The sequence below is a fragment of the Nilaparvata lugens genome, chromosome 10 (assembly GCF_014356525.2).
Source record: "Nilaparvata lugens isolate BPH chromosome 10, ASM1435652v1, whole genome shotgun sequence".
Lineage (NCBI taxonomy): Eukaryota > Metazoa > Arthropoda > Insecta > Hemiptera > Delphacidae > Nilaparvata > Nilaparvata lugens.
Window position 1 is genome coordinate 23,784,921 of NC_052513.1, and position 20,801 is coordinate 23,805,721.

General features: G+C 32.1%; 1 protein-coding gene across 1 annotated transcript; it reads left to right on the top strand.

Annotated features, from left to right (window-relative positions):
- Nucleotides 1–2,496: 2,496 nt before the first annotated feature.
- Nucleotides 2,497–11,234, top strand: LOC120353347. The gene is made up of 2 exons (XM_039436660.1): nucleotides 2,497–2,527; nucleotides 10,525–11,234. The coding sequence occupies exons 1-2, from the start codon at nucleotides 2,497–2,499 to the stop codon at nucleotides 11,232–11,234; spliced, it is 741 nt and encodes a 246-aa protein (XP_039292594.1).
- Nucleotides 11,235–20,801: the final 9,567 nt, after the last annotated feature.

A 20,801-nucleotide genomic window follows, 5' to 3' on the forward strand; every position in this document is an offset into this window, starting at 1 on the left:
ATAAAGGAATCAAGAAGATTAAAATCAGAAGCATACTAAACTAGAAGCTAATAATAATAATAATATGTGGTGACTATTCCAAAACTATTTCTCTGAAATAAACAGTAAAAATTAGTCCTCTAAATGCCATTAATGATCTGTTGTGCAAAAAACAACATGCCAACTTAGGAACTTGAAATGAAAGGCACACACATACCGTGGAAAAAATGCATTATGAGACAAGCAAATCTGAAAGTTAGATGATATCCACTGCCACCCACGAGAAGCGGAAGAATGTACGTAGAATAGTGATAACAGTTTCTCTATAAAAATATCTTTCAACAAGTTCTTGATCATTATCTATTGTATCCAGAGTTTATTCAGGGTCGATGTACCAATATACAGTACCGAATCTTCAATTTTTGGTATCTACTTCATATTTGAAAAAAGAGCCGAATCTACAGTTATCATGTGCAGGCTAAACTACATGAAGCTCAACTTCCAAGATACTTTGTGATTTAGAAAAAACAAATTCTTTTCAAATTTGCTCATTTAAATTTATTCATTTACTCATTATTTATAATGTACAGTGTAGACAGTACTGTACTATCATTTCAATTCCTGTTGCTTTATTAGTCTCAGTCTATATCAGTTTATCAGTCTCTATATGACTCCAGATACGGGCTATGGAGTCAGTTTTCATAAAATTAAACTACAGATTCAACGGTAATATATAATCTTGTATAATATACCCAGAAAAGATTCTCACCAGTCATAGTTTGGGATCGTTTGCTATTTTCTGGATAAAAATTACTCAGTTTACCTGCGTAACGAATTTCAAGGGTTTTAAAAGTTGGCAAATATGAACAAGAGTTCTGGAAAATCGTTATGATTTAGGATTCATTCCAAACACCTCTGTTTATTCCCTATTTTCAGAAGTAATGTTTATTGTATTATGAAGAGGCATCATCAATGTTTTAAATATTCAATGTCGGTTGTAGTCCTTGGACATTGTAAAGCCCCTCACGAGCGTTTGAGCTTCTCCCAGTTCGAATCGCAACCTGTAAATCGAGTTGAAGAATCCATCTAACAAGTATTTAATTAATTAAAATAGAAAAGAATTTCTGCCGTTATTTTGACCTAGGAGAGTGGAGAAAGGGCGCAGCCGGTCCTCTCTCAACACTCAACTCTCCAATACAATAAAATACAAATACAAAAAGCAGGGAAGACCAGGAAAAACACTAGGAATCAAAAATCTAGAAAATAAATCTGGAATATTCCCTAACGACAATTAACTTTTAGTATAAGTCTCACTAAGCTCGTGAAGCAAATTTCTCAGGAGGCTGAAAGAACGCAAAGCCACTGTAAAATATTTTATTTACGTTGAATTTTTGGGATTGACTACCTTTTAAAAGAACTGAGATGAAGTATCTAATACACAATATAACTCTCGAGAGATTCTTATTTATGGTGCAATTTGAAAAAACAAATTCATTAAAAACTACTCCTCAGGTCCTCAACTAAATCAAGTTTGTACATTTTTGGACTATGCGTTTCTGAAGAAGATGAGAAACAAAAGAAACAGAAATTGAATAATGGAAATCCTTCCATTTTGAATTGATGAATTCTTTTGTATTTGATATCCAACATAAAATTAGAAATCAAATTCGCCGTTAATCAAATTACACAGAGTTACCATCATTGTCATCCCATTGCTTTTGCTGCTTCAAAACTAAACCTATTTATTCTTTTTGAAAAATCTGTCAACATTCAACTTTGGAGTTCAATTTCATTTTTTAGATGAAAAGTTGATATCTTAGCTAAATAAAAAATCATCTTTTGGGCCCCTAAACCCCAACGCCCGATGCAAGTGCACCCTTCGCACCCCCCTAGAGATACCCCCCGAATAAATTGAAACTACTAGAAACTAATATTCATCTGTGTTTGACCTTGTGATATTTCCACTAATATTTTGCTTTTCTTTTTCAGAAAAACCAACAGGCTTGAAGAATCCCGAAATATATTCGACACAATAATCAACAACGACGTGTTCAGCAGTGTTTCAGTCATCCTGTTCCTGAACAAGACAGATTTGTTAGTGGAAAAGTTGAAGTCGAAAGAGACGAACATTCGGTGGTTTTTCCCCGAATTTGCAGGCGACGAGCGGAGCGTCGAAGACGTGCAGGCGTTTCTGCTCGATTACTTCAAATCGGTCATCAGGGTTACTACTGGTCAGAAAGCGCTCTTCCATCATTTTACAACGGCAGTCGACACTGAAAATATCAAAGTGGTTTTCAACGCTGTCAAGGACACTATCCTTCAGAAAAATTTGGCTGCCCTGATGCTGCAATGAGAATGAGGAGGTCCTTTTACTCTCCGTCTACCCTTATAAATCTCATCTTGAAATTCATATCATTTTCCCCAGTGCTATTTTTATTGTGCAAATTATACTGTGTAATACTTTTCCAAGAAAAAATAGTTAAAATAGTGAGTTTGATCATCCCTTTTTTTAGGAAAATGTACTATGTTTTCAAGTATGTTGTATCGTGTAAGTTATACAGTGTAATATTTTTTCAAGAACTATGTTAGTTTGATCAAAATTCTTTTGGGGTGAATTATGTTTTTTAATATTTAATTTGGCAATCTAGTTATGTACTGAGTCATTTTTCATCGTCATCTTTCAAAAAATAATTGAGACTCTTCAGTAAAGACCCATTATTATAATAATGATTTCCATTTTTTCATCATAATCCTTTAAAATAGTTCGTCACTGTTTGTTTCTTTTTTTTATTGTAGAGAATTGTTTTATTAAGATTCGTCAATATACTGTTAACAATCGAAATTTAGTACCACAGAAAACAATCTATGAACTATTATCAAGTCACGCAGAATCCCTAAAATAATTCAGATGTGACCTGAAGATCTCTGAAACAAGTCCTGAACCAACCAGGTCACAATATGTTCTGGTTAATATCCAGAAACATGAAATTTGGAAGACTTTTTGGGATAAACAAAATAATAGTTAATAGTTAGTATTCTGCAAATATATTTGTGGATACATTAATGGCTGGTAACTTCTTTATATTGAATTACCAATTTACTTGATCTTCCACACATAAGACTTTTCTCAGCCTCCACCCCCCTCCCGTAACTCTTACAATATTTATAGAGGTAGGCATTCTATTTCTATGGAAAAGAGGTAGAATAGTTACTTGAAAACTAATGTAATACTGAGAGAAACTTGATGAAAGACATTTTTCATAACAGATTTTTCCTTATTTACAATTTTGTGCTCATGACTCAGACCACTCAACATATGAGAACTAAATATAAATATTTCTTACAATTACCCTCTTTTGGTGTAATTATTTTTCTCGCCAAACGATTAAGCCCTCATTTCCAAACTTTTCCAAAGTTTCTGTTTCAATGCTTCATTTTCCTATAATGATTCCTACTACATAAGATTGCAATGATACATATAACATATAACAATGATTATATAACAAGTAATCCACCTTTACTAATTTGAGCGTCGTCAAAAGATCCCTATAACCATTAAAGTATTAAAAAGCAATGTTTTACTCTTATCTTTCTGGATCAATATCAAAAATGTTTATAATATACTTCTGTCGCTACAAATTTTTTGAAAGTGGCGGATATGATGATATCTTTTTTGATATGCACGAGTTCAAAATAAAAGTTGGAACACCTTGTGAATCTAAGAAAAAAATCGATAAACTGTTATCTCTCCATAACAATGAATTTAATTTTAAGATATGAAATTACAATATGACAAAAATACCAGCAGCTTGTAGAATACATTTTGTCAATAGAATATATATATATTTTTCGTTCCATATTTGTGATTTATATTTCTAGGGGATACCTGATCGTTTTCCAATTTGATAGGCTAGTACCACCATTTTTAAAAGAATTCTAATATAATCTAAATAATGCAATTTTTGATATTTAAATTTTAAGAACATTAATGGTTTTATATAGACTTCCCTTAACAGTTTTACTAATGCATTAAAGCGTTTTTTCAGAACAATTCAAACGTCTCTAATCAATTAGAAGTATCTTACTGAACTGAACTCTAAATTAAATTCTCCGATAATTTTAGTTGAAGCGCATTTTATTGAAAATATGAATATGTTAACTAAGATGATCTTCCCTTGAAAATTGAGCTCAAAGTTGCTCTTTCACCAATAATAGAACTGGGAATTTCGAGATGAGTTTTTAGATGATGATATTCTGATTAGGTTGTCCAAATGAGAGTTTTGGATGCATGTTTTTAGAAAATTGTATAGCATGTAAAAAGGAATTTTGTAAGTAGAAGTTATGTACGTATGTAAATAATTATGTGTAATTACAGTGCATTATACAGTATGTATATTTGTATTTTTTGAAAATGTACATTTATTGAAGTGTTGAACAAATAGGCGTTGTGTAAAATACTGCCAATATTAATTTATTGTTGATTTATTGATCTGTTAAAGCATGATTTCATGTGAATCTATTTTGTAAATAAAGTGGATTACTGATCTTAACAAGACACTTTTAACCTATTTGATCATCTTGAAGCGCAGACCAAATCGTCATTAAGACATGCTCAGGTTCAGCTCAACCAATTTATTAATGTGATAGTTTTGTAAGAGTTCAATATTTCATAAACTGTAATTTGTTATACGTTTTTATATTATATATAGGTAGTTTTGTTTCAAGTAATAATTTCTACTGATCTTGAGATATAGTTTTATGATGATGTTGATTTATCTTGAAGTTTGAAATTGGTTCATATAATGAATGGCACTTTTATTAAGCCATAACATTTTATTAATAATGTCTGTTGATTGTGCTTGGATAATCATCATAGAATGAAATAAACTTTCACAAAACCAATTTCTATGAACAAAAAACTTGAAATTAAATAACGATTTTGAATATTGTATTGCGTTATCTTCATTTTCTCAACCTTTTGTGATGTGAGACTGTCAAATGAGTGTTCACGCATGTCAATGGTTGAGTTCAAAGCCACTGATCGGTGAGTGAACGATGAGATCGATGAGTGAACGTGGCTCTGAACGAAGTACTGTTTTGTCGTTGAACGATGCATAGACTCACATGCAGCGCTAGATTATTTGGAATTGAAATCGGCCATTAAGGGGACAGCCTGAAAGATTATCACATACTAAAGATCTTGAAGATTTTTGTGATCTATAATATTACAAAAATATATATTATATAATATCTAGTGCTAAAATACCTCAATGGAACCTTTAATTTCAAGTAAGAGCTAGAATTGGGAAGGCATAGGTATTGTGCGTTTATACCTCTTCAAGGTCTTTCAAAACAAATGTATATAAATATTATGTTATCATATTATCTCATAAATATGAGAGTTTTATCATATTTCTACAAACAATATTGAGAACTTGATCATTTTTTGTCAATGGAACAATATATTACTATGACATATTTCAAAAGTTTATTAGCAATTTTTTGGAGATTCACCTTTCAGGTTATGTTACCTAGGTACCTTTCATTTTCACTCGCTATTATCTACCATTTACTATTTCAATTTCTAAAACCATATTGGGAATAAAAAAAGACTTGAGCTTATATAAAAGTAATCACGGAAATATGCTTTAATTAGAAGAATAAAGGCGAGCAATTTTACTTATAACCTACATTATAAAATACAAATACTTGGAATCATTATGGCGGCGGCGAGAAAAAAGCTTAAAAATATTTATCTGTGATTTTAATCTATATAATAAGAGAGAGTAGGGTTTTGTTTGTTCGCATCAAAACATGTGAAGCTTGTGGATTGCATATGGGAAAAACGGGAATGATTTAGATCACAAAATTTTGAACATAGATTCTAAAAATATCAATCTCGTGCACCTGGAAGCCCAAATTTCAATTTCCCTTCTAGATTTTTTAGAATAAATTAATGTTCAAACTTCATTAAGGGTACATACGATTTCATAAAAAAATCACCAAATCATTTATATAGTCGGAATTAAAAAAGAAACATCTGTTTCTATTATTGCTTTCTACCTGATACCACTTAACCACAATAATATTGTTTTGATAATTGATAAATATTTTTATTTCAAATATAACTAGTAGTTCTGTGAACAGTAGACCTCGCGCAGTTATAACGACGTCCCAAACCATAAGCACATCCACACTGATACACTAACTATTTATTTGATCAGATCATGCTTACACAAGATTTAATTATTATATAACGCTTTCCGGAATTTAGCGCGAGAAAACCAGAAGACATCTAGGCGCCCAGACGAGCTGTTATAAGTTCTTTGTATCCTATTTAATAGTGCATAAAAATTTCATTCAATGAGGCATGCAATTCAATATCTCAATGTAACTTGGTAAAAAATTAGCAGCTAATTTTTTGCATGCGTCATGGCATGCAATTTATAGTCAATAACTCGACAGCTGATTTATGATGAATAATTCTATAGTCTGATTTTCACTCTAATATTGACATATATGAAGGAGGCTCCTTTTTCCTTTTATATTATCCTTGAAATGCCAAATTTCCAAAAACCTTGTATATACATCGACACACAATTTAAAAAAGAACAAACCTGTAAAATTTCATGAAAATCTATTACCGCGTTTTGCCGTAAATGCGCAACATATAAACATTTAAACATTGAGAGAAATGCCAAACCGTCGCTCGGTCAAAAATAATAATAGTATTGTTTTGATAATTAATAAATGTTTTCATTTTCACAAACTCTGTATAATAATAAATGGTGGATGTGAAACAGCTGCATCAAATTTATTTCAAAAACACCTGTTTAGAAAAAACTTTCCCCCAGTTGCACATATTCCCGTTAGCATTTAATCGCGATAAAATGCTATACTTCAATTGAGATTAACGCTAACTGAAGCATTTTGGTTGCACAAGAAAGAAATTTCAAGAGATAACGCCGAATCGACGTAATAGTATATTTCGCACCTAGGGCCGAAAATGAGATATTTCCGGCTCGAAATCGGTTTTTAAGTCCGAGGCCGTAGGCCGAGGACTAGAAAAGATTGAGAGCCAGAAATACATTTTTGCCCATGGTGCGAACGCTATTTTTCGCCACACCCAAAAAAAACTTCCCAATATATAAGAAATTAAAAAATAAATAAAATTCAAACAGCCTATTTTGATAGTTTGAATCTTGGTTATGACAACTTTTACTGTCAATTAATTTCAATATTACTAATTAATAATTTACAATAATGACCATATTTTTATACTATTAATATTAGGCGCGAGCTTTGTGCCCGGTGCAATATCATGGATAGATGGATGAATAGAATTTTCATTACTATTTTGAAATAATGTGATGAAAAATTAATATAATTGCATATTTCACAGTTTTGTCTCAAAATATATCTAAAAAATTGATTGAAATTTAAATTATGTTAACTAAAATAAAAAATAGGTAATAAAAGTCGAAATTCATTGACAAAAAAAAAGTCATTGACCGAGATTCGAACCTAGATCATGTTTGTTATTCACTGAGCTTTGAGTTCTGACTGATGTATTACGCCTTTACGCTCTCAGACATTCCGTACTGTTGAACGTTGGGGCCTGACTGATAACCCTTAGCATACACGTAATACTGTAATACTAGACTTCTAAAAAAGTTTACTTCACTCCTAAAAAGCGTACCATACAACAGACTTTGGCTCATGACTTATATTATTAAAATTAATATTATTATCTGTCTCACAATAAAATTTTCACTCTGAATTAAGTCAGATAACGTAGGCTATGTAGGCTACTATAATAATAGAGTATAGCGCAAATTTGAAGCCGGTTTGCTGGCATTTTCACAACAAAATATTGCTCTGAAAATAGTTAAATCATAGAGAAAACATTCGAAGATTCAATCTTGAGTGGGCCTAATGTTTTCTCTATATGGTTTAATATTGAAGAAAAATTATCTAAAAGTTTTAATAATGAATTACGGAAAAATTACTAGGAATTTTTCAGTCAAGGCTGAGTTTCACCAGTAGGCTTACCTTAAACTTCAGATCTGTGCTGTATTTGCTTATTATTATTGTTGATTGTATTGCATTAAGAAGTGGAATTCGATAATAAAAAAGAAACAATTATTACTCTACCTCACTTTTAAATATTGATACAATTATTGTACTTTGAATTCAAATTCGATTCTTCACTTTTAAATACTTGTGATACGTACCTTTCTGACAATGGACAATGTAGCCAACATTATATTGTTGAGGCTATGGAGATATATCATCATATTCTATTGTTTGATATCAAAAAGACAATAATAAATATAAAATTATGAAACAGTAATTTATAAAATATATAGACATAATACCGCGATTCACGATACATAATTATATAGATTATTACAGTCATTATGAGATTATCTCTCTATGATTTTTGTGAGATCGGACACGATCAGCTGTTATTCAAGGTCATTTTACAGCCCTAGGGCCGTAAAGTTTTACCGGCCTGGTCGGAAAACAATCACTTTCGGCCTCCATATGACACACGTAAACCAGCTCATTACATCCAAGTGTGGCAAAAAAAATTTTAACAGGCCATTCAAGGGGAATTAAATTCAACTAACGCCGATTAGGTACCTACTGATAGCTGTCTTCCAAAATTAGTTTTTGGTAAAAAAAACTACAGAATTCAAGGTATGAGCTAAATATATGAATGAATTTCATCCGTTAATAAAATAGAAAAGAGTATTTAGCTGATATTAGGCTAGCATTCAAAATTAGATTCTAATTTTTGAGGTTAGTTTTCAATCTTCTTCGACAACACTGGTGACAGACAGAACATTTTTGTCTGTTAAATAATGGACATTAACACTGATTAATAAATCAGTGATAGTTTTACAGATTTATTTCTGTTCCACAAAGATCGATTAGTTTTTAATTCTGATTAAGTTTTTGGGTTAACTAACCAAGATTTTAACGGTTTCACAATCCGGTAACACTGTAATTTATCCGACTGTGATGTTATTAAAATTATTATTCTAAACAAATGGCAAAAAAGTGAGGTTATGTTATTGAAGCGGTGACTATTCATTACGCAAGCGCCATATAACTGGCCCATAGTTTTGAAACGTCGTTTTCCTGATGCAATGTTTAGGCCTACACGTGGCATGCATTATTAATTTTTCAGCTAGAACAGCTTTTTGAGACAAAGTGCTAAATAAATGTCTACAGTTTCATCAATGCTGTATCGGCAATATGAAAACGCATGCAGTTGATATGTCTTTAAATAAAGGTGTTGATATTTACATGAAGAAATTATTCTCTTCCATTTTTATTTAATTAAAATTTCAAAATTATTCGAGCCCTGATAGAATGACTGACTCACTGTACAGTCAGTCGAAAATTTTAATATTGGAATGAGGGGTATTTTGGCAAGCTGAGCAAAAAAATAAGGTCATATGCACCTTTTCGTTATAACTTACCTGTCCTTGTACCATACATTCATAATACAACACAACAGACACGCCGTATATTGTTTTCATAACATTCCTCCTTATCTGACCAATCTGCTAATCCGAACAATGTTCGGTCCCAATTAGTTCGGATTAACCGGACTCCACTGTCATATGTCAACAAAGTTTTTGGAACCTTTCATATAGGTCTTGTAATATTACATTTTTTCTCGATTGGAATCGAATCTTCAATTCGAGATCTATAAAACTTTATAGTAAATATCAGAGTAATCGATATACGAACAACTTTTTGACTGAGAATTTATCGTAAATGATTGTGTTGCATGTTCCATGGCATCACCGAGGCTGAGTTGACAGAATTAACAGATAAATGGATTATTTAAATAGATATGATATATAAAAATTTAAAATAATAGTTTCAAAATAAAGTTTTATTGAGAACAAATATAAAATGTAAATTCTAAACTTGTAATTTATAATTTTTTGGTGACGTGTCCATGACGTCGACACTGGTTTGAGGTGTCTACAAAGCTTTGCTCTGTTCCTTGTAGCTAGGCTTCCTTTTTCTCTAAAAATGATGGCTGGCTATGTGTGTTGTAATTTGGTGCTCTCTGAATATTTTTCTGTTTAAGTGAATTTTTAATGTTTTAAATTGAGTTTTGAACAGTTTATAGTGTTCTATTTTGTCTATAATTTGTTTCTTGTGTATACAAGCCTATAGCCATTGTTTTTTCAACTACATAATTGGATAAGTATTTAGCTTGTAGTGATTTTGGATGCTTAAGTGTATAAGATATTGTTCTTTGTGTATTTGTGTAATATATTGCCAAAATTCTTCTGAAGATTATAAGTTGATTTGCTCTGAAAACTGGATTTCTCATTCATAGGCGATAGATCCATTCATAGTTTATCAAGAATCTATTACGTTGGAGCCGATAACTATCCTTAGGTTAATAGGTGAAAATTTGCTATCCAACCGATTTAGGAGAAATTGGTAGCATGGCAGTCTACGTGTAAAATTTTGAAACTAGACATTTTGAAACCGCACATCTTTCTGTTTCAGTTGAAGAAGTTAAGAAGAAATGGAGAGGTATACGAGACATTTTTAGGAGGGAATTTAAAAGAGCTAATGCGCATAAATCTGGTGACCCAGGAGAAGAGTATATCCCTAAATGGCTGTATTACAAAATCATGTTGTTTCTAAAAGATACAATTACTTCAAGAGACTTGACAGGTAGCGTCCCATCTGAGGTTGATGAATGTGATGAGCCAGAGCCTGACGTTTTAAGCGAGTTTCCCCCAGAAAATGATATTGCGACCTCACCACAAATTTCGTCACCATCAACACAAACAAAAATACCCTCCCAGACTGTCTTCAAGTCACCACCGAAGAAAGCATCCAAACGGCCCAAGGAGACATCTACTATTGACAACAAACTTCTCAAAATTGAAGAAGAAAAGCTAAAACTTTTTAAAGGGAATATGGCTGATAGCGAAATGCAGTTTTTGATGAGTCTGCACCCTTTTCTAAAACAGGTACCCCCTGCTCGTCAGCTGGCAGTACGTGCAAGTATTATTCGAGTGATTGATGATGAAAACACTCAACAGTATTCCCCGAGCCCTTCCTTCCACTCATCTAGTGCTGATGAATGTCGAAGTCATTCCTCATCTTCAAGTATGAATTACATGGTCCTACAAAACGCTACATCATCTAATCAACAGGGGCTTCAAACGTATTTTGAAGATTTCGATTCTACAAAAGTTCATCTCTAAAGATTAAAAATAGCCCAATAAGTGGACCTGTTTGGTTTATTGTTTAAAAAAATATTTACATATCTCTGAGTTAAAAAATGTGTCAAATGGAAAATGTGCAGTAGAGTTTAGTACCCTAAAACACATTTATATAACTTTTTATGATCAGACATTATGAATTTTTTTATGTTCAGGAAGATTTATAGACACATAAAAGTTATTTTTAATTTTTGGACATTTTTGACCATTTTCAGTTTATAATAGCCTTAATACATAGAGTCCAATTTATTAACTACCGTACCAAAATGTAAACATAGTTAAAATAATAGTGAAAAATACAAGTAAACACAGTAGAAATGTCGTTTTATTGACTACTTACCTCAGTGTAACAGCCAAACGCTCTTCCGGTGATATCACTTTGCGAAAGTTGCTGTGTTTTGTCAGCCCTGTATTAACTTGTTCCAGAATATAGTTGAATGTGTCCAAACTCATACGGAAGTAGTCAAAGAATTTTTCCGGATGATTTTTCAAATCACTCATTAAATGGTGAAACTCTCCGTTCTCTTCTCTCTTCACAAATATCTCATTAACCCATTCCGTTCTTCGTTGACGTCTTTTTCTTCTTCTCCTTGTCAACAAACTATTACTCTCTAACAAGTAAAACAACCCATCCATACTTTAAATTATATATTTAAAGTCTAAAATTTCTAAATAGTGCCCAAAGCTTACTGTATACGAGGAGCAACTACGACGGAAAGTATGCTACAATGTGAGAGCTCAGGTCGTGCAACTTAAGTCGCACAACTACGCACGACCAAAAAGTCATACGAAATCGGTTCCAGTGTGAGACCAGCCTAATAGTATTGTTTTGATAATTAATAAATGTTTTCATTTTCACAAACTCTGTATAATAATAAATGGTGGATGTGAAACAGCTGCATCAAATTTATTTCAAAAACACCTGTTTAGAAAAAACTTTCCCTCAGTTGCACATATTCCCGTTAACATTTAATCGTGATAAAATGCTATACTTCAATTGAGATTAACGCTAACTGAAGCATTTTGGTTGCACAAGAAAGAAATTTCAAGAGATAACGCCGAATCGACGTAAAAAATTTTAACAGGCCATTCAAGGGGAATTAAATTCAACTAACGCTGATTAGGTACCTACTGATAGCTGTCTTCCAAAATTAGTTTTTGGTAAAAAAACTACAGAATTCAAGGTATGAGCTAAATATATGAATGAATTTCATCCGTTAATAAAATAGAAAAGAGTATTTAGCTGATATTAGGCTAGCATTCAAAATTAGATTCTAATTTTTGAGGTTAGTTTTCAATCTTCTTCGACAACACTGGTGACAGACAGAATATTTTTGTCTGTTAAATAATGGACATTAACACTGATTAACAAATCAGTGTTAGTTTTACGGATTTATTTCTGTTCCACAAAGATCGATTAGTTTTTAATTCTGATTAAGTTTTTGGGTTAACTAACCAAGATTTTAACGGTTTCACAATCCGGTAACACTGTAATTTATCCGACTGTGATGTTATTAAAATTATTATTCTAAACAAATGGCAAAAAAGTGAGGTTATGTTATTGAAGCGGTGACTATTCATTATGCAAGCGCCATATAACTGGCCCATAGTTTTGAAACGTCGTTTTCCTGATGCAATGTTTAGGCCTACACGTGGCATGCATTAATAATTTTTCAGCTAGAACAGCTTTTTGAGACAAAGTGCTAAATAAATGTCTACAGTTTCATCAATGCTGTATCGGCAATATGAAAACGCATGCAGTTGATATGTCTTTAAATAAAGGTGTTGATATTTACATGAAGAAATTATTCTCTTCCATTTTTATTTAATTAAAATTTCAAAATTATTCGAGCCCTGATAGAATGACTGACTCACTGTACAGTCAGTCGAAAATTTTAATATTGGAATGAGGGGTATTTTGGCAAGCTGAGCAAAAAAATAAGGTCATATGCACCTTTTCGTTATAACTTATCTTATTGTTTATTGTGTTTATTGTTTGTGTATCACAAATGACAATGTATTGCCAGGTCTTGCAAGACCCATTGCATACTAGCACTAGATGAAAAATGAGTTTTGTGGGTTGTCAAAACTCCCTCTGAAAGGGAAACTATTCAACTTATTCTATCTTTTAGTAGAATGACAATGACCATCCATCCATCTATTATCTTCTATACTATAATAAAGGAAAGAACTGGATTATACACGTATACAGGTGTAAAGTAGTATAGGAAAATTATGTTTGACGCATCATCACGTCTGAACTACTGGACTGATTAACTTGAAATTTTGCATATAGATTCTTGCTTAACCGAGGATGGTTATAAACCTATTTTAAACTCTCCAGTATTTGATTACATCAAGTTTTCAGTTTGTCAAGTTTTCAATTATTTGTCATGCTTTCAGTTGTTGTAAGGAAGCAGCAGAACATTTCTCTTAAAAGGGAAATTAGAAGATATGTATGATTGGGGATCCTTTTCGAATGATAAAAACAGGTTTTCTGTTGCACCCAAATTTTTTCTGCCATTTTGAATCCAACTTCTTTTTTGAATTGAAAGGTGGTCATATGATACATGATTCCAATACAGGATTTCCAGTGAAAAGGTATGGTGAAACCGCACATCGATATTGCAAACCTTTCAAAATTTATTCTCATTCATTTCCTTTATTATAGTATAGAAGATGATAGATGAATGGATGATATATTCATCTATCTATCATCTTCTATACTATAATAGAGGAAAGAACTGGCTTAGATACGTATAAATGTGTAGAGGAAAGGGAATTAAATGATGTGTGAAGTATCATCACGTCTGAACTACTGGACAGATTTACTTGAAAGGCTGCTTATTGATTCTTAATCAACCGAGAATTCTTATAGGCCTATTTTCAATTCTTCTGGATTTCATTACGTCAAGTTTTAAAATTGACCCTTGTGAAGCACGGGTTACTTGCTAGTATTTCATAAAATGTTATATTCAATTGAGCCAAAAAAATATTTTAAAATTAGATTATTAAAAGTTTGATCCAATAAATTGGATGAGGGAATATGATGAAATTGTAATATATCTTTCTGCATATTTATCTAGATCAGTGGTTCCAAAAAGTAGTCCACGAAAGCTCAGGAAGTGGCCTGTGAGGAGCCCGAGAGAAGAAAAATTCATTCATTAATCTTTATTTGTGTTTTTTAAATTAACAATATAGCTTTATTGGTGTCATTTTAATTTCCAATGCAATAAGATAGGACTATAAAGTTTGTTTGGAATCTTAATGGCAGATTTGTATCACATGATTGAGCTAGCCAATCAAATGCGGGACAGTCGGCCATACTGTAGTTATACAGAGTGAGTCATATATGTATGGGAACCCTTTAAAAAATAATTGGAGACTGTTGTTTGTAGATATAATACTGTAAATTTCATGATAAGTTATTGGTCTAATTCTCTACCTTTTGACATACAACTGACTTTCACCCCCTCATAAGGGTGTGACTTAGGGGTTGTAACTCGAATGTTTTAAATGTTAACACCTATTGTATGGTACCGTAGGTACATCATTTTAAAGGCCTTTTTGAAACAAGAAAGATGGCATCGATAAAAATGTTCTATGATACTTGTATCCAAAATGGCAGCTGATTGAAGTTTTCGTTTTTAAGGGAGGGGTTGTAACTCAAATTTTTTGAATGTAAACACCCATCGTGTAATACATCATTTTAAAGGCCTTCTCGAAACTAGAAAGATGACATCAATAAAAATGCTCTACGATACTTATATCCAAAATGGCGGCGGATTGAAATTTATCAATATTATTTCTTTGAAAATTCAAACTTCAATCAGCCGCCATTTTCAATAAAAAGTATCATAGAACATTGTTATTGATGTCATCTTTCTATTTTCGAGAAGGCCTTGTGATGTAATTTGAATTCCATAGTAAGTTACATAGGCCTAATATAAAAAATGTAAAGTAAATCTGAAGGACTAGGCCTATCTAGTGCAATTGTTTTTGTATTCCTTATCCTTCCAGGAATCTGTTCAGTAGTTAATTTTGTAGTAGGCCTATATTTACATTGACTGTGTTAATTTTTTCTTTTCCTCCACCTACTGTCTAAAGTACCTACTCACTTTACTCCCTGGAACATAATACTAAAGTGTCTCTTGATACATATCATAGAATTCCTGCAGGCTATAATATGACTTTTGTTGTAGGTGCCTCTTCAGTAGGTCCTTGAAGGGGCCTATGCTTTCAATTTTTTTTATTTCTTCTGGGAGATGGTTGTAAATCCTGCTGCATAAGTATCTGGGCCCCTTTTGCGCCAGTCCAGTTATCACTGCCAGTATATGGGTGTCATTATGTCGTCTTGTGTTGTATCAATGTATAATTATGTTGGTTCGGTTGGAAATAATCATCAGAGCTGATTCAAAGATAAGGAGGGCTGGGAGTGTTAGTATTGCAGTTTCAATAAACAAAGGTTTGCAATGTGCTAGGTAGTTTTCATTGCATATAATTCTAACAATCCTTCTCTGCAGGAGAAGCACACGTATTGCGCTAGGACTGCTCCCCCAGAATGTTATGCCATAATTCATTATGCTCTGGAAGCAGCCATTGTACACCCTCAATAGTATTTCAGTGTCGAGTAGGGTTCGTAATCGGCTTATCATATAGCACACTGCAGTAAGTCTTCTTGAAATAAGGTGAGTCTGCCACTTCAAGATGTTGCAGATAGTAACTCCTTGATATTTTATATTTCCATCAACCTTTACACTTGCCATGCTACCAATTTTTCCTTAAACGGTTGGAATAGCATTTAACACCTATCACCTAAGGAAAGTTGTCGGCTCCAATAAAATAGATTCTTGATAAACTGTGAATGGATCTATTGCCTATGAATGAGAAATCCAGTTTTCAGAGCAAATTAACTTATAATCTTCAGATGAAAATTTTGGCAAAACACAGAAATATACAAAGAACAATAACTTACAAGCCTAATGATTTCAGAGTTATTACGAACTAAAAATACTTATCTAGTTTACAGTTGAAACACAGTGGCTAATGGCTTGACAACATTAACAACTAAATCTGACCAAAACAGCACAAAATTTTATATAAAACTCAATCTACAACATTAATAAACGAAAATGATTTAGAGCAAAACTCTACGACAACAGTACTTGTAGCAAGCCATTTTTTAGAAGAGAAGGAAGGGCTGAACAGGAAAAGCAAAGTTGAAAGTCACTAAAACAACGCCCTGTTCAATATCGATCTCCACAGACACGTCATCAAAAAATTATAACTTATAAGTTTAGAATTCACATTCTACATCTGTTCTCAATAAAACTTTAATTTGAAAATGTTATTTTAAATTTTTATATATATATAATCTCTATTTAACTAAACCATTTATCTTTTTAATTCTGTCAACCCAGCCTCGGTGACACCATGGAACAATACAACAAACATTTACGATAATAAATTCTCTGTCAAAAAGTTTATCCGTCTATTGATAACTCTGACATTTACTATAAAGTTCCATAGATCTCGAATTGAAGATTCGATTTAAATGTGAGAAGAAAAATGTAATATTACAAATACCCCCCTCTTGACATAAAAAATTTTACTGTTTGAAAATTTAAAGAAAAATTTACATTGACCTTAATGAAAATTGTTGAAATTTAAATTTGAGAACAGTAACAATTTTTTCTAGAAAAACATTACATGTCATCCAAAAATATTGAAAATTATTATAAAAATTCATCAATAGCGTTTGTTATATGTTTCCAAACAATATCTCAAAATATAGAATATCAATATTACTTTTGATTTAGCTTTATAATTTAAAGAAAAATATCTCAACAGAAAGTTTAATATGTAAAGAATAGTTTTTTTGAAATTGCACATAAATTTAATAGATAAAAAAATTTAATTTTTATTGCATAAAAAAAATTTAGTATGTTGAATAAAAAAATTTATTATTATTATTATTATTTTTTTTTTTAATGAATTGATGAATTGTTACATTTAATTTTCACATAAAATTTCAATAAATCTAAAAATGTTCATTTCTTTCACTATTGACGCGGTTGATTTTATTGATGCACATTTTTGAAAACAGTCCGTTAAGGCACTCAGTATGATTTTCAGTTAAGTGTGACTCCAGTGTGATGACGTTAAGTGTTGGGCTGATCTGGATGCACGTAGTGTTGGGCTGATACTTGTAGTCGACTGCTGCATACCAAACTCGATACAGGTGACATCTCAGTTAGCATTGCTTCATGTTTGTAGTAGACGGCTGCATTCCAAACTTGATACCGGTGACATCTCAGTTAGCATTGCTTCATGTTTGTAGTAGACGGCTGCATTCCAAATTCAATACAGAGTCACATAAATTTTGTATCATATTTGTAATTATACAATGTACATTTCAGGCTTGAAATGACAAGGTAATTCGTTTTTTGGAAAAGAGATAGACGCTGCATACAGGATTAATTTAGGTGAGGATTAATTTAGGTAAGGTTTGGTTTTTTGATATTTTCAGCTTTCAAGGTTTAGAGTTCTGCATACAGGAATAATTTAGGAGAGGATTTTTGAATCAATTCTTTCATGATACTGTGACTGTTCTTCTGAATTCAAAGTTGTGAATGTGAACATGGATGGCAATTACCTCCAGGTAATGCAGTAGTGTTGAAGGTTGAGATACAGAGTCAGCAATAAGCATTGGCATTGCTATTGGCGTATGCTTTGGTGTCGGCTTTGGCATCGGCGTTAATATTGGCATTGGCGCAGGCATTGGCATTGGCGCAGATTTTGGCATTGGCGAAGCTATTGGCATTGGCGCAGGCATCGGCGTTGATTTTGGTGTTGGCATCAGCATTGGCGCAGGCATTGGCGTAGCTATTGGCATTGGTGCAGCATTGGCGCAGATTTTGGCATTGGCGCAGGCATTGACGTAGCTATTGGCATTGGCGCAGGCATTGATATCAGCACAGGCATCGGCGTTGATTTTGGTGTTGGCATCAGCATTGGCGCAGGCATTGGCGTAGCTATTGGCATTGGTGCAGCATTGGCGCAGATTTTGGCATTGGCGCAGGCATTGACGTAGCTATTGGCATTGGCGTTGGCGTAGCTATTGACATCAGCACAGGCATCGGCGTTGATTTTGGTGTTGGCATTAGCATTGGCGCAGGCATTGGCGTAGCTATTGGCATTGATTTTTTGTTGTTGGCATTGGCGCAGATTTTGGCATTGGCGTAGCTATTGGCATTGGCGCAGGCATTGGCATTGATTTTTGTTGTTGGCATCAGCGTTGGCGCAGGCATTGGTGTAGCTATTGGCGTTGACATTGGCGTTGACATTAGCGTAGTTATTGGTTTAGGGCAGCGTAGATTTAGGCGTAGATATGTCACACTAGTTCGAAAATCACCCAAATGTCTTAACACTCTTCATGGCGTTCACTTGTTACTGATTTCGAGATTCACATGATAACTATTTCAATGTTAATGTCTGTGCTGTACCTGTTGTCTTAAAATGCTTATAAACTAAGAAGAAAAACTTGATTAGGCTATCCATACAATCTAATACACATAAAATTAATTTTAAATATATATAAAATTGAAATTTGTTAACATCTTATTATACAGTCAGCAATACATAAATTGTGAAATATGGACATATCAATGATAAATTTAAAAAAAAAAATCATTCATTTATTCACTGTTCAAATATCAAATTTTAATCCATTCTTCAAAATAGAAATAATTTCATAACACCCTGTATCATTATCAAAATTGTAAAAAACAAACATCATATCATCACAACAAAAATTTAATTTCAATACATATTTCAATAATTTCAGACATTTGGTCTTCTATTCAATCATTCATAATATATTTGCATTTCATTATTATTTAATATACATTTCATTTATAGCATGTTCATTTCACATTTATGATTTATCATTCAGGGTTTCAAAATTATTTAGTTTTAATTTTGTTCAAAAATTGTATAAAAAGCAAATTTTTAATATTATTAATCATCGTTTGTTGGATACTATAGTTTATTTCGACTCTTCAATGTTCTAAACACAAACTACATTTCATGACAAAACTTTACTATCAAACATTAAACAAGAAATCATTCAAAACATCAATAATATTTTGCTTCAAAGGCAAACAATATTCATAAGTAATCATCATTTTGCATCTATGGCAATCAACATTATTAATCATTATTTTGCATCTATGGCAATCAACATAAGTAATCAACACAAAAAAATTATCTCATTACTGCCTCTCTAAGTCATAACCTCTGTTATTCCTTCTTTAGGCAATAATGGATTTCCATCTCAAAAAACAATCACATACCAGCAAAATTCTAATCAACAAACCCCACTAAAAATTCTACATACACTCCAGCATCCATTTCAAACGATAATCAATCATATCAAAATTTATAGAACAAACAGTTTTAAAATTTAAAAAAAAATATCAATTACAAAACACTTTAGAAAAATTTTAGCCTTTAACTCATTTCAATTGATAATATAACACAACGTTTTAAATTAAACCAATTATTTTTTAAAATAATTTAAAATTTAAAGACTGTATAATAAGTATAAACATTTCAAGGTTATGATACAAAGATGATCAAGATGAAATACTGGGTAAATAAGTTCCCTAAAAAATACAAACAAGAGAAAAAGAAAACTGGGTAAATAAATTCCCTAAAACAATACAAAGAAGAGAAAGATTAATTAGAGCCTATCCTACATGTCAGTACTGAACTTTCATGAGGAAGTATATTTAATAAAATATACTACTATGGAATTTTGTAAATTCCAAGTATGACTCTAATTTGTTATAATTGTGAGCTATCACTCCCACAAAAACAACTGGTGAAGGAAAAAATATGTTGACTATTGTGACTGGGTGGAAAGTTCCTAGATGTCTGTAAGGCAATGTGATAGCAGACTCTAGTATCGGACCACAAAAACAAAAGTATGCAAAAGGTTTTACAAACATTTGTTGTTGCAGTCATAAGGTTTTTATATCGCAAACAAGTAGGTCAGATAATCGAGTCCAGCCGTATGTGGTTCACGCCCACACCTCTAAAAAAAAATCACACCTACTTGTCTACCAAAAATCCAAAGTATTGGACAGCAAAGAAAAAATAAAATGCAAAATGGGTTAAAAGCCCAGAAGAAAACTATAACCTAATTACATATGGCTTATGGCACAATATGCAATGAAAGATGAGAACATGGGACATAATTGCTCTGAAAAACCTAGTTACCTAATATAATACCTAAAAAAAATAGACATGATTAAAATATGTAATACATGATGAAAAAATATACCGCAAGCAAACAATTATTTACACAACAATGGATAGATTTTAGAAAAGTTAAGTTTTATCAACAATTAAAGATTAGGAAAATAAGCTACTATTTCAACTTCTAATATTATTTCAGAAAAAAAATACAAATTTAAATGACTATGGACAAGATTGGTTAAGATATGTATCATAGAAGAAATTTACTGAATATTACACAAAGACAGG